The 15,692-nt window shown below is 39.1% G+C and overlaps 1 protein-coding gene across 1 annotated transcript in view; it reads right to left on the bottom strand.

The window, feature by feature from the left end:
* The window catches only part of LOC126471301 (uncharacterized), a 196,945-nt gene that overhangs the window by 120,522 nt on the left and 60,731 nt on the right, over nucleotides 1-15,692 (bottom strand). The window contains exon 6 of the mRNA XM_050099421.1: nucleotides 3,339-3,434. Coding sequence (XP_049955378.1) covers nucleotides 3,339-3,434 — 96 coding nt within the window. The remainder of the gene's footprint in view (nucleotides 1-3,338; nucleotides 3,435-15,692) is intronic.

The raw sequence follows: 15,692 nt of genomic DNA, 5'->3' as shown, positions 1-15,692 counted from the left end.
ATCGGACTAGTCGAGCCCTTACAAATTGTGAAACTGACTTTTGTGTGAATTTTAACACCATAAAATAAACAATTACAGTGTTGTATTTGTCACACCTCCTTACTGCAAAAGTACTGTACTTGTAAGGGTTAAGTCTGGATAAAATTGTCAACGTAATTAGTTTACAGCAGTCTTTTTCATCACCCTCACGGGCATGTTTAAATTAGTAATGTTAACAAAACAGCCTACAATAATAGCCCAAGCAATAGATACCAAAAAAGGTCAAGTATTGGGAATAGTTCGTGTAATCAGACTTTTTTGTACAGTTGTAGGAGGGAGTGCAACGAACAGTATATTGGAAATCTTGACTGGTAGGGGATGAGTGTGGGGAAAGAGCTGCATTTGAAGGTGACTACTGTACATTTTTCTTGAAGAACTTGTACATATGTCCAGCACCTTCTCCTAAACAACCAAATTGATTTTAATCAAATGTGGTACACATACTGCTTGCTGTATGAGAATCAGCACTGTTGGGGTTGCAACCTCCTAGTTCCCACAGGAGCAGAGTTATGGGCAAAAAGAAGAGGATTTTTTTTGCCCCTGACATGTAAGCTGCCATGCACAACAGACATGATTGGTGGTAGACTTGGCATGCCCTGCAGGGGCTACATGTGTGGATGAGCATGCGTGGGCAGAGAGAGGGGGAGGGAGACCACACACACACACACACACACACACACACACACACACACACACACACACACACACACAGAGAGAGAGAGAGAGAGAGAGAGAGAGAGAGAGAGAGAGAGAGAGAGAGAGATATGGGAAGTAGGAGATGGACAGACACATGGATCATGGATATGCATACTGTGGTGACAATACACCCTGATAGTCAATACTACATAAAGAAAGTCCTGACAGTTGGGAATGCTTCAGACAGCTTTCAACTGTGAAGTATCGTAATCTATTAAATTAATAAGATATCCATCAAGATAGCACCAGCAACACTGAGGCATTTACACAGAAACTTTAGCATAGTACAACATTTACTCTAGGGTGGCCTAAGCCCCCGAAAACTAACAAAAATACTGTGCACAGTCAGGTTTTGAGTTAAATAAGTATTACAGTCAATTGTGTATACTTCACACTACTTTCCTCAAAGTGGATGATGTTCCTACAGATTTGCTCTTCAATTTCCATAATTCTCTCTGTGAACTGTTTACAATACCTATTCTGCTATCCAAATTACGTGGGAATGACATTTTCTCAATACGGCACTGCAAATCCAATTCACTTTATTTAATTAACAATTACAGATCAGAGTAAATAAACACTCATCGCCTGCTTGCAATACGCACCACATGTGTTGAACACGTGTATGGAAGAAGCCGTAGAGAACCGGCTAGTACATGTATATTCCAATGAGAGGTTGCAAAGTGACTGGAAGAACTTCTCTCTACCTACTAGTGTATTGTCTGTATCTGTAATTATTTTTATAATTGAATGGTGGTCATTTCTGAATGTTTCACATGAATTCAGTAGTTGGGATGTCATGAAATATTTATAGCCATTAGCATAAGCACATGCGAGATCTTTTATCAGTGATCACATGGCATGATAGGTTGGAGAAGTATACGGCAGCTTGTGTACCATAAGGCTTCAGGTAGCTTTCAGTGGACTTAGAAAATTTCCTGAGGTCATGGATGAATCCTCTGAAATTTCATAGGACTTATAATAATTTTGTGACAGCGAGTTCTGAACTTTACATTCTAAGAGACACAGAAATGTTTATGTGGTTTACAGTGATTGTTTTCATGTGACCAGACAAATCCAACGTTAAAAATTTGAGGCAGCTGTGACCTATAATATTTCACTGTATTTATTATTTATAATAGTGTGATGAACCTGTTGTGTGTTCTGCTACAATGGTGAGTAAGATTAATGAACTTAAGTTTTTGTAGTGACTGTTGGTGTGATTTTGCAGTGTTAAAGCTTTATCTGTGCATACCACTGTGTTTAAATGCTCTGCTCACACTGCATGACTAATTTTTCACTGCTTAGTTTATTATTGTTCAACTGATTTATCACATTTTATAAATCTATGTAAGGCCACACTTGTGTGAATAATCATTTAATAAATATTCTTGGAAGTGAACTCTAAACTATTTGATTGAGGGTACATTATTATTCTGTGGGATTTTATACGATCATTCCATGCATTTTGTTTTTTCCTATTTACAATTTAATTTGATTTCACTAACATGTTCTTTCGACTGTTTAATGGTTTGCTGAGTTGGCTTGAAAGACACAGTGCATGACTGCCCCCTGTTGACTTTCAACAAGCCAATCTGATAAAATTTTAGGTCATGCATCTGCCCCCACAAGTACAGTCGTAATTGGGTATGTTGGTCCGATAACACAGACTGCATTATAAAGTATACTATTTGTTATCTATGCAAAACATACATAAATAGAATTGTCTTATGGTGGTATAATGGGGTTCCTATTTGTGGAAAGTTCACCTTTCCAGCAACAGGTACCGTGTTTAGTTAGATGCTAGTATCACTTCACTTCATTGCCTCCACACCACTTCTGTATTTGACCATGGCCTGTACTTTTCCTCTTCTCTACAGCTGCCTTGGAGTCAGCCGAAATTACTACCAGTAAATTATCTGATCATGCCACCACATCTTCGGTGATTTCATCTCAATTAGTAATTGTGTAGGATTTGATGCAAAATGACCCAAAAAGGGGCACAGGTCAGCTCAAGCGGCCATACCTTGGTAATGTGTTTGATTAAATTACGGCTGCCCATTTTCTATTCTATTTATCTCGCCCGATAGTAATCTTGGAGGCAGATGTATAAGGAGTCGGACATCTGGTAGCAATATCAAGGCTGTAAACATGGTCACCAAAGGTTTTCGAATGCTCGACAGTGTGTACTTACTGAATCTTTCTCGGTCTTAAAACAATCATTGAATACTTCCATGAGAAACCTGTGGTTTCACTGCGTGCTAAACACTGATGTGAATAATGTCAAGAAGATTTTATCTTCTAAGTGCATCACTTCTGAACACAAAGCATAGCACCATAATTCCTGAATGAATCATCACATAAAATGTGGTACAAAAATTAGGTGACCACCTGTTGTTTCAGTGGGAAGGTAGGAATTTGCTTGTATTGACAAACTTATTTTAAATGGTATAACTAATGCAATGCACCACTACAACTGTTAAATTCTGGTGATAAAAATTCCAATATGCCTATTAAGTTTATAAGTTTTAAAAGCAATAAGCCTTGTCAATTTGCACTCAAACAGCTAGAGGTCAACAACTAACTTTAGGTATACAACTTACCATGCATTAAATTTTCTCTCTTTATGCGTTGACTATCTCCATGCATTAATAGACTATCTGATCTTCTAGTTGGACCTGCATGTAGATCTACTGATCCTAGGAATTTGTAAGAAAATAGGTAGTGTATTATTGACACCATATAGGAAAGATTAAAGAAGGATGAAACTAAAACAAAATTATTACAAGAGATCAAATTAAAAGCAGTGGCAGAGCAAAAATGAAAAAACACACCTACCCAAATTTTAATATTTAGTGCTACTGGGCTTACATGTGAAAGTAATCCAGTACATTCAAACAGAGACTAGGTGGTAATCGAAGTTACCTATAAGGTGTGAGCAGTTTGGAAAATAGCGTAACTCACAAGGGAGGCACACACAACGTGGGTCACCAGTTTTTGCCACCTTTTACACATATGTAGTCCATACTTAGGAATAATAAATGCAGGTCTAATATGATACACTTATAAACTGTTTTCCAGTAATCAAGGCTCAAAGTCTCATGAGCTTGTTGAATAACATATGAGAGTGCCAATCAATGGGCAGAGGTTTCAGTGCAATAGCTGTACGCCATTAAAACCATGTTACGTGCTATTCTCCTCCGTACTTGTATTGTCACAATGAATCACGTTTCACAACAAAATAACAACAATAACGGTGATGATCATTGCAGAACACGCCTGGCGAGATATGATGGAGATACAGTAGGGATTTGTGATGAATGTTAATACATTTATACGCTTACTAATATTGTGTATCTTAGAAACAGTATGTAGCAGTTGTAAGGATAATCATTATAATTAACATAGCATACATCCATTAATGTAATCATCAGCAACGGGTTTTGGAAGTCAAGATCCCATCATCTTGCTACCTGTGTTAACCCCACATTAACACGCACTTAAAAATCACATAAGTCATCAAATAGAAATAAACAAAAGCACTCGGACATAAAGTCTTCACCTTACTCAAAAAACAGCAAAAGTTACATGTTTATGTAGAGTTAACACAGACAGCCAGGATTATGTTCCTAACATTAGTGGTTGTAGACTAAATTAATTACAACAATTTATATGCTTACCACAATTAAAGTCATACCAGGTTTAACATTATTTGAAAGCCATACATTGTACAGGGTGTCCCAGGGAGAAATGGTCAATACTCATAGATATGACACAAATGATTATCCAAAGCAAAAAAGTCTAGTAAACATGGGCTCTAAAATGTACACATTAAGAGATACGAGCACTTCATCACCTTCAATACTGTGAAACAAATCTCTTCTACTGCAAGCTCTTTGCTTTCCATAATTTTGATAGGTGGTAGACTGGATCACACATTTGTAAACACGAGCTCAATTTGGCTCTAAGAAGCATATCTTAAGACCTATGAGCACTTGTTAATATTTGCTACTGTACAACACATCTCTTCTACGAGTACTAAACAAGTGCTCTTAGCTCTTAAGGTATGCATTTAGAGCCCCTGTTTACTACAGGTTTTTGCTTTGAGTAATCGTTTCTGTCATACACCTGACTATCAACCATTCCTCCTGGGACAGCCTGTATATATGACATGTGCATGCAGTTAAAATAAATACATGTTCATCTCATCACGATTTACACATCGACACAAATGCACCACCATGATCATCAGCGGTATAATTGTTCCTTTCCAAAGATACATGATTCTTTGCACTGATATAAATAGTTTGTCAAAGATTAGGAAAAATAAAAAGAAAGAAATAAAAAGAAGTGATTAGGAAACAGCAAATGCAGCTTTTCCAGTCTGGCTCCTTAGCAAAAAGGGCTAACAGCACTTCTCAAGAGCCAGTGCTCTCTTACAATATTCAACAGGCTCATATAACTTTTAACCTCAGTTTCTCAAATAAGCCTGAGAAGCATGTTGTACTACAGCCTAGTATGAAAGATTAGAAAAATCTGTGATCTATCCAGTGTATTATTTTCTTGAAGGAAATGGCCTAAGGTAACAGAATGGCAAGAAATAAGAAACAATGAAACAGAGTCCACCATACAGACCACAAAAATGGAAAAGAAAGCTGTAACAGAAAATAAGTTAAAAAGAAAAGAAAAAGAAACTGAAATAGTGAGGAAGGGAAGAGAAGGTGAAAAGTTTGGAAACACCAAGTCGATGAGTAGGTGGGACAGAAAGAGTATCATAGCTGGCAAACCAACGACACACACAGAGGAAAGGAAGAATGGACAACTAAAGGAAGGGGAGAATTGGTGATTGCGACATCATGGAAGGAAAATCAATGGGAAAGGTCAGTCAATAACATGCCGATGCATGGCAGTTTCATTGGTCTGAGAGAGACAGGGTGAGCTGGGGCAGTAGAGTGGAGTGGATCTCAGAGTGATGAGGGAAAGAAGGACTGCAACACACTTCTGGAAGTCATTTAGGGAAAGTGAGCTGGGCACAAGCCAACAAGAAAGGGGGGGGGGGGGGGGGTAAACTGTAGTGCACATCCACAAGGGACGGGAGTATAGTGATCTGCACTGTGACAGATGGGAGTAAAGTGACATGCACTGCAAGGGATGGGAGTAAAGTGACCCACAGCTCAAGTCCAGAGGGACCGAGCAACAGGGCCAGGTCAGTGAGGGGACAGGGAGTGGGGGAGTGGAGAGGGGGAGTGAAGAGGGCAGAAGGATGGATGGTTGCCGCCAACAAGACGGATGCGAGCACAGTAATGGCTGCAACTGATTGGTGGGGGGGGGGGGGGGGGGGAGCAGGGGGAGAGGTTGTGGCAACTGCAGAGGGAGGGGTGTAGCAGAGGGAAGGAGCGGTGGCCAACGAAGGGGCAGATGAAGGGTGGCGGCAAACAATAGAGGCAATGCAGGAGCAGAGGGGTCAGAGACAAGTGAGGGGGGAATGGCAGAGGGCAGAGGGACAGGATAGGATTTGAGGGGGGGGGGGGGGCAGCAACAGAGTGAACGTGGGCAGCAGGACAGTTAGTGAGCAACAGCATAGGAATGAGGGCTGTGAGAAACACAGGAAAAATTGGGCTGTGACAACCAGGCCTGCATGTGACAGGTACAAAAGTGCACTGCGGCACAGGGGCAATATAAAACAGGGGGCTGTGGCACAGAAATGGGAGCATCGGACAAATAGGGAGGCTGTGGCACAGAAATGGGAGCATCGGACAAATAGGGGGCTGCGGCACGGGCCTGCGAGTGACGGGCAAATAGGGAGCTGCGGGAGTCGTCTGGGGGTGACGGGCAAATAGGGGCTGCAGCACAGGTCTGCAAGCAACATGCAAAACGGGACTGCTGCACAAATCATGCATCAGAGCAATAGTATTTGTTCTTATACCACTACTGATGTCTGTATCAATTTTCCTATTTGCTTTTCTGATCTACTTTCATTAGTAGTGTTCACACAATGAATATACCAAAATGGTCACATTCTTATTCCAATAGTACTTTACAGTCACAGCGTATTTTAGCAATAGTGACAGTAATACTGTAAACAATTTATACAAAAACATTTTATTCTTAGACATATTCATGATTTAATATACTAAACATGCAGAAAAGGTGAACATCAAAATTCAATGATGCAAAAAACATTTTTTAGACAAACAGCTTATTTGAAATCCCTCTATCTCCTCTTTCAAGCTGACATCTAATTTCTGAGAACTTAATATTTCAAAAGTTATTCATATTCAAAATTTTTGTGTTACACAATGTTCCAGTCTCAAGACTTAATTCTTTTCAAAAATCTATGCCATAATTCTGTAGAATTAATTTTTTTGTTTCTGAAAATATATTCTTTCTTATCAAACTTTGGGTATCCCTGTGCATATTAAAAAATTCACTCTCAGGAAGCAGTACGTGTTATTTTGTTATTTTCCAATTATGTAGAAATTAGTTTAACAAACTTTCTTCACTGCCTATAGTATATTTATACCTTTTGATTTACTCATATTTTATGTTAATATCAATAGGTGTTGCACATGTAGCCTCAGTCATTCAGGGCCCAGAAATGAACAGTTTCTGTTTAATTATTTAATTTTCAGCATTGGCAGGCTAGCATTAAACCATTTCAGACGCAATGAGCACATAATTTAACAACAGTTCATCATAATCAGTAACAAGTAGATCAAAGCAGAAATTATAGGAGACTTACAAGACAGACAGCAAAGATCTATAAATAATAGTGCAAGAGTAGACAGTGGAATTGGCAGACTGTGGGAAGTTTCTGAGAGCGAGACATGGCAGCAAGTAGCAACACGGCAGCGGGATGGTGGGGTGGAGGTGGGAGTGACTGGAGAAGAACAACCAGACATCTGTAGGTTGTATGGCACGGGGACAGGTGGGCTGTGTGACGTGTCCTCAGTGGGACGTGTGGCACTGGGATGGGCAGGACATGCAGCGAGTGGTACAGAGCCAGAAAGCTGGGTGGCAAGTTGCTGTGTAGGAGAGCTGGTAGGTAGTTAAAGTGAGGAGTGGAGTAGAGGTCAGGGAGTGAGGGTTGAGGAACCAGTGAACCAGTTTATTATAGTTCCTCTCCATAGAAAATAAATGAAATAACTTAGCACACACATCAAACTGAGCCCTCTCCAAGAACACACTCCATTCTCAGCACTGAAAAGCAGACAAGTATTGTTATCAAAAAAGACATCAAACAATATACATCACTTGCAGCTTAAAAGAGCGACACTTTTGCAGAAACTTCACATTAATAATTAAACGTTTCAAAACATTAAATATTATGTGCCATAATTGAATTTGTACACACATGCACTGCACAGAAAGTAAGTTCAAAAACTGGTGAGAGTAATATACAACGTCTAGTCACATTAGTGAAGTTTCCATGGAAGAATTTATGCAGAATCACATTTAAGAGATGGCTCAGAGTATCACATTTTGACAGGTTCATTTGGTGGGAAATGTAAAGAGCACATAGTCTTTCATACGAACATGTACCGCTACAGGAACTGCTTGTAGCAGACTGGTTAGAGTCATTAATGTGACAACCACGTATGTTTGGTGTCAATGTGCAATTACCACTCACAGATAAATGGAAATGTCGTGTGGCTATGGCCTCCCATCGGGTAGACCGTTCGCCTGGTGCAGGTCTTTCGATTTGACGCCACTTCGGCGACCTGCGCGTCGATGGGGATGAAATGGTGATGATTAGGACAACACAACACCCAGTCCCTGAGCGGAGAAAATCTCCGACCCAGCCGGGAATCGAACCCGGGCCCTTAGGATTGACAGTCTGTCACGCTGACCACTCAGCTACCGTGGCGGACTACTCAAAGATGAAAGGTGACAGCACTAGCAGTGGAGGATATATAAAGTGTTTTGAGAGATGAAGAAAACATTGCAGTCATTATCATAATGCAGAAACAGAACGATTTATCTGACATCCAAAATGGCAAGATCATTGGCTTCCAGGCCAAGGGTGGAAGACTTTCCAAAATGGCTAAGCTTTGTGAACTGTTTGCATGTCGACATGGTAAACATATATCATGCAAAGCAAAATGGCATGATCCAAAACTAGCGCCCAGGCAACTGTGATGCATCATGGGCCATAAGTGACAGTCGTGAACGACTGATGCAGAGAGGCGTATGGATGAATAAGACATGCAACTGTTGAGCAACTGGAAACTCAGATGAACCAAGGCACTACCAACAGTGTCTGCTCAACAACTGTCCAGCGAACATTGCTGCATATGAGCTTAAACAACAGGTGCTTGGTTCAAGCACCCATGCTGACTTGTTCATCAGCAACGAAGGTCGGAATTTGCATACCAATACTGCAACTGGACATCCATTGAGTGGCGACAGATTGCCTTCTCAGATGAATCACATTTTGTGGTCTATCGGAGATATGGCCATTGGCATGTACGATGTCTGAAAGCAGACACTCTGCAATCACGAGAGAGTGTTATGGTCTGGGGAATGTTTTTGTGGCATTCCCTGGGTGATATCATCATTCTGAAAGGCACAATGGACCAAAGCAAGTATGAATTCATCCTTGGGGACCATGTTCACCCTAGATGGAGTCTGTTTTTTCTCTGCATGATTGCATCTACCAGCAGGACATTGCAATGTGTCACACAGCTTGCAGTGTAAGTGCATGGTTCAAAGAACACCACAATGAGTGTACCGCACTCCGCTGACCACCGAACTCTCCATATTTAGACAATCGTGAATGTATGGGACCACCTCAATTGGACTGTTCACATCACAGGTCCTCAATCACGAAACTTAGCACAGCTGGCCATGGCACTGGAGCTGGTATGGTTTGCACAGCCTGTCGGTACCTTCTGGAACCTCATTGGCTCTCCTCCTGCATATCTCACACCAGTCTGTACGGGAAAAGGTGGTTATTCAGGCTTTTGACAGGTGGTGATGTTAATGTGGCTGGACAGTGTGCTAACAAGGTGACTGAAACAAAAGCTGAAAATTTTCTACAAACAATCCTTTTGGACGAACATCCACAACTGAGTATTATACTAGAGGTTGCAAATACAGCTTCATTTGTAAATTTCTTTTATTATCATGAACGGTTTCGGGCTCTCATAAGCCCATCCTCAGGTGTCGCAACTGTGCTGTGGCCCCCGAGTGCCACAGTGGACGTGTACTAGAAGCAGTGTGCTACCTGTGCACTCATAGGTAGCACAACACACGTAGTACACGTCCACCGTGGCGCTCGAGGGGCCACAGCACAATTGCAACACCTTAGGATGTACTTATGAGAGTCTGAAACCGGCCGTGATAATAAAAGAAATTTATAACTGAAGCAGTATTTTCAACGTCTTATAGATTTTCTAGTTTTATCACTTTTCAGAGAATGTGCAGCTGACCAAGCTAATGAAGACTCCTGGACAGCGCAGAAGTGAAAAAAGAAAATTGTTCCCAGATGCCCCTGTTTGAGTATCCTTTTTTGCGTTTGTATGTTTGGCATCTGTAGCAATGGAATTTTAGGATCTTCGAACAAGGACACAGATGACTTTACTCTACTATTAGATTAGTTGCTGTGTGTGTTCGCATTACTAAACCAGATGCTCCAATTGTTAAGGTACTATTTCTCACACATTACCACATCTCTTTTTCCAACCTCAAATGGTGTCATGGTGTCATTACACACAAGTTTTACCTACATCAGGTATGGGCAAATTGCAGCCTGTGGGCCGCATGCAGCCCGCTAATGGTTTAGTTCGGCCTGCCAAGAAACTCAGAATTTTAATGTAGCAATTTATACTTTTTCTGAAATGCAATGTTAACTAATGCATGCAAACATTTTAAAAGGTGTGGCCTTATGCCTAGCTCTGCTTACAGAAAGTGGACTCTGATCCAAAATTACTGCCACCCCTGACCCATATTGATCAACTATGTGGCAGTAGACAATCAGTTTCCTCCGCTCAGTACCTCCCACTCTACTGGAGAAAACAATACCAAATTTTATGGACTATAGGATGTACTTTTTTCTTCGAGAAATTGCCTCCATAATTTAGGTGTGTCTTATACTCAAAATTAATAAAAAATGTCCAATGTTTTATTTAAAATTCCCAACCATCTTAAAAATGGTCATATATTCAATGCCACAGGAGACCTCTCTCTATCTGGCAACATTTGATTTAACTGGCACCAGCAGTGCATCAAAGTGATGAACATGAGTTGCGGGACTTCACAAGCTGGCAAACAGTGTCTTCCTCCCGCCCCACCACTGCAAACCCAGAACACTGTCCAGTTTATCATATGTCATTGCAGTCTACGGTGTCAGTGAATATAATTAAAAGTGATTTATGTCATCTGTAACAGTACAATTTTTTGTTAGTAGCTAGTTTCGTAATGGAAAAGAAATAAAAGGTATTCATATGGTGCAGGCTGCAAATTGAAAGTAATAGCATATGCTGAAGAATATGGAAACAGAGCAGCTGAGGGGCATTTTGAGCCTCCACCATCAGAAAAAACCATTTGGGATTGGCGAGCTAATAAAGAAGAACTGAAAAAAAAAAGAGGAAGACTAAATGTGCAAGTAGAGGACTGAATACAAAATGGCCAAAACTAGAATATGATGTACTGAAATGGATTCAAGGTCACCATCAAAACGGCACTGGAATTAAGACTAAAATGATTCAAATACACGCTCATAAGCTACCGCTACAGTGGAACTTAACACACTTTAAGGTTGGAGTTAGTTGGTGCTACAGGTTTATGAAGCATCACGGACTTAGAATGTGAACCAAACCAAAATATCTCAGAAAATGCCAAAAGAGTATTAAAAGAAAATATTATCTTTCCATCACTTTATTATTCAACACTGAAAGAAAACCTGTGTGGAACTAAGCCAAATAGCAAATACGGATGATATGGCTCCGACATTTGATGTGCTGAATAACAGAACTGTTACCATGAAAGGTGCTAAAACTGTAACTAAAAAAAAAAAAACAAGTGGACATTAAAAAATGCACTACACTGTTGTCCTTTCATTTTGTGCTGACGGTACTAAACTTAATCCAGTGGTAGTTTTCAAATGCAAAACAATGCCAGAACATTGTGAAATAACACTTGGAGTAGTTGTTCATGTACATGACAAGGGTTAGATGAATGAGGCTGGTATGAAATTCTGTATTAACAGAGTGCAGGAGAGAAGGTAAGATACTTTATTGAAGAAGAGTTCTCTTATTGTGCTAGATCAGTTTAGTAGTCATTTTAAAAATTCTGTGAAAGAGAAACTGAGACAGGGAAGCACAGAGCTTGCTGTTATTCTGAGAAGACTTACTTCACAATAGCAACCTCTTAATGCCTCAATAAAAAAAACCGTTTAAAGTGTATGTAAGAGAGGAATGGAACAAATGGATGCCGGACAAAACCCGACATGAATTCACACCAAAGGGAGCTTTAAAACGCCTACCACTGTCGTGGTCTAGAGTGATAGAAGACATTATTGTTAAATCTTTCAATAAGTGCGGCATAAGTAACGCTCTTGATGGCAGTGAAGACCATCTCATATACGAGGAGGGCAACAAGGATCACAAAGAGGAAGAAAATGAATAAGAAAGTTCAGATGAAGATTTACAACAATTTTAAAATACAGTTCAGTTTTATGAAATAACTTATTTTTAGTTGGGCTTCACAGTCTAGTAATAAAATGATAAAAATCTTATTTTAAAAAAAAATTGCTTAAAAATTGAAGTGTGTCTTCAGTCTACAAAATACAGTATTATTTTGGCTTTCTCTAATTGTTTATTCAGCCACTTACATTACATTGAACAGATAATTAATTTAGGTACAAAACGAGAAAAAATTATTTGTAAGAACTATCACCTGCAGTACTGATAACTGGCATAAATGAAAACACTAGGGTGACTCTTATTCTTCATGTTTGATTCTGTCCTTATCCTAACCCTTCTGGTTTTGTTTTGTTGTACGAAAAAAATGAGTTGTGTGCAATTTGGGATCTGTAGCAAACTGGAAGGCCGGGTTCCAAGGCTCTACATTTGCATGTTGGGAGGCAAGCAGGTGCGGATGGGAATAACTGCAAAAAAATTTCATTTACTTTGTGTCGCATAAAATATTACGCTGATGTAGCTGATTAACCAATTACTATCAACTTGATTATTAAATTTAGTTTATTAACTTAAACAATTCACAATATAAAACATACAATGATTGTGTGGTAAGTATTATGAGAAAATTGAATTTTGTTTTACAAATTTTTATTCTTGGATAATGTCTCATTTTTATGTCTAGGAATCTAATTGAAATACTGGGGTAGAAATCTGAAGTACATACTGCTCCTAATTCTCATTTTTTGTATATAATTTACTGCAGTCCTCCATGAGCTTGGCGCATGGGTACAGAGGATCGATGAAAATTTTATTTTCATCCTAGTGAGGAAAATCAGTGTCAAGGAATTCGTCACTTGAGACAAATCTGGGAAAAAATTTCCGTCGCACTACGACATACCTACAGTGAAAATCAGTGTTACTTACAGAATAATACTGTCACTCGTGAAAAGAGAGTGTGGTCATTGTGGTACAGCTAGTTTAGAATCTATGGTTACTACATCTACTCAGCAAGTCACCATACAGTGTGTGGTGGACAGTACCCTGTACCGCTTACTAGTCACTAAGAACAGTCTTGTTTTATTATAAATAAATTGTCTGATCCCACTATTGATGATTTCTGGGTTTTGACTGATTACTACTTGAACCCTTTTAATATTTTCGTCTGAAGTTTGCACCTCATGATTCAATGCATTCACCATTTTCAATTTTGAATCAGAAGACAAATTTGGAACAAGGATTGTAAAGGCAAAAGGTTCAGAAGGCAGGTACCATAAATGAAATACACATTGTGTTTTGGTTGCAGAAGGGGCAAGAAAATCAAGCTTCGAGATACACAAGGAAAGAAAACATACATGTACCACCAAATTGTAATCCCTTTTTGTGGCACTAATTCAAATTTATCATGCAAAATAAACATTATGAAGTAATAAATGGCTTTTTCCATCTACCTTGCATGAGGGTAGTCCCTGGAGAATGGGTACTTACTCTACAATATGATGCTCAGCAAAGAAAAGTTGCAGATAACTCTTAAAAAATCACTATAATCCACTGCGTGTTGTTGTTCTCTGAAAGTATATCTAATAGAACTGAGCAATCGAGACATATCAACCTAAGAAAATGCAGGCATGTCAAGAAGTTGTTCAGTACCACAATCTGAAATCACAAAATGTTTTTCTACTATATCTTTACTTGTTAATGTTTCTGATAGTAACTGATCCTCCCAATGGATTGTAGTGGCCGGCTTGGTTCTTGATTTCTGTAGCCTTTATCATATGGAATTTCTCTACGGACTTGGGATTTTAAATGGGGTACGACAGGGTAACAGACAAAAATATTGCTCAAGTTCATGATTTTTTCCTCCATACTGGAATGTAGTACACAAATAAGATTTGCTGCAATGAATAAAGCAACACTGAAGTTTTTATTGGTATTTTCCCGAAGCAGTTCTGAAAGAGGTAGATCAGTGGTTGTTACTGTAACCCCGCTTGTGGTTACATATCATCCTGATCCTTACAGATGTGATTTTAGATCAACATAGGGATTTGGTGAAATTGTACACATTTGGAAAAAAGGCCATTTTTCAGACCCTCTTTTTTGGGCCAAAAAAATATTAAATATCAACATAAAAAAAACATCCATGATGAACTGAAGATAATTCAATTTTATTCAAGGGAAAACAAAAATCATTAAAATTGGATGAAAATTGTAGCATGGGTGACAACAACTATACCGTAAAACATGGTTTTGAGAAAAACACATTTTAAGTTAAACAAGTATTTATTGTATATAAAAAAAGGAAAAAGCTTGAAACTTACAGGATATCATCGATGCCTGGTCCATAACAACTATTGCCCCAGTTAGTGGATGGCCACTTTTTGCTAATTGACCTTTCCGCCGCTGAGTGTATCACCGTTGACATCTCTATCTTCACAGAATAAGCACATTTAATCGCTGATTTGGATTTGAAGGGCATCTACCATGTGCATTAATGCAGTATGGCCTACACTGAATAGGTATATGGCCAAATTTGAAGCAATGTTGACAATTTCGCTTTGACTGGATGCTATTTTTGGAGCCTATCTCCAAATGAGACTATTGAAAATTTCTTTCAAAATTTGAATGAAACTGCCCAAACAACATTCCAGCAAATCAGGTTTACTCAAATTGGTATCAATAGGAAGTGTCAGTGTGGAACCAGTTTTCTAACGCCAAGGCGTGCCGTGCACGCTCAGCTTCCAATGCTCACAGAATCATTACTTTTTGGAGTTCACGCACAATATATTGGGGAATAACTCTTCAATGTATACCCATTTGAATTTCATAGTAAAAAGAATTTTGAAATTTTTTGACTGTCACCCTGTTGTTCCCCTGTAACTTGTTGACTGTAAAATACAGATATTTTGATTTAGTGTCTCGATTGTAGCTATCAGAATGTGAACTGCTTCCTTGTCACTGAGCCTACATTCGTCAAAGGCAGCTGCAAGCTTGGAAGCCATTAATGCTGGACATAATCTTTTTTACTCGTGGTGATGGAGTTATCACTCACTGTTCCTGTTGCTTCCTAGAGCTCGAGTAACTTTGATTCAACACTACTTGAACTCAATGCCAACAATTCAGCAAGTTGGTCTGAGAAAAACTGATAAGAAATGTCTTAATAATAGCAAGGTAAACAACCAAAATTTGAGTAAAGTTATCTAACATAAACAAAAGCAAAACGAGGATAATGGAATGTAGTCTAATTAAATCAGGTGATGATGAGGGAATTAGATTAGGAAATGAGACACTTAAACTAGTAGATGAGTTTTGCTATTTGGG

Source organism: Schistocerca serialis, chromosome 3 (genome assembly GCF_023864345.2).
Source record: "Schistocerca serialis cubense isolate TAMUIC-IGC-003099 chromosome 3, iqSchSeri2.2, whole genome shotgun sequence".
Lineage (NCBI taxonomy): Eukaryota > Metazoa > Arthropoda > Insecta > Orthoptera > Acrididae > Schistocerca > Schistocerca serialis.
The sequence above is the reverse complement of the archived record's forward strand: the minus strand, read 5'-3'. Positions and strand labels throughout refer to the sequence as shown.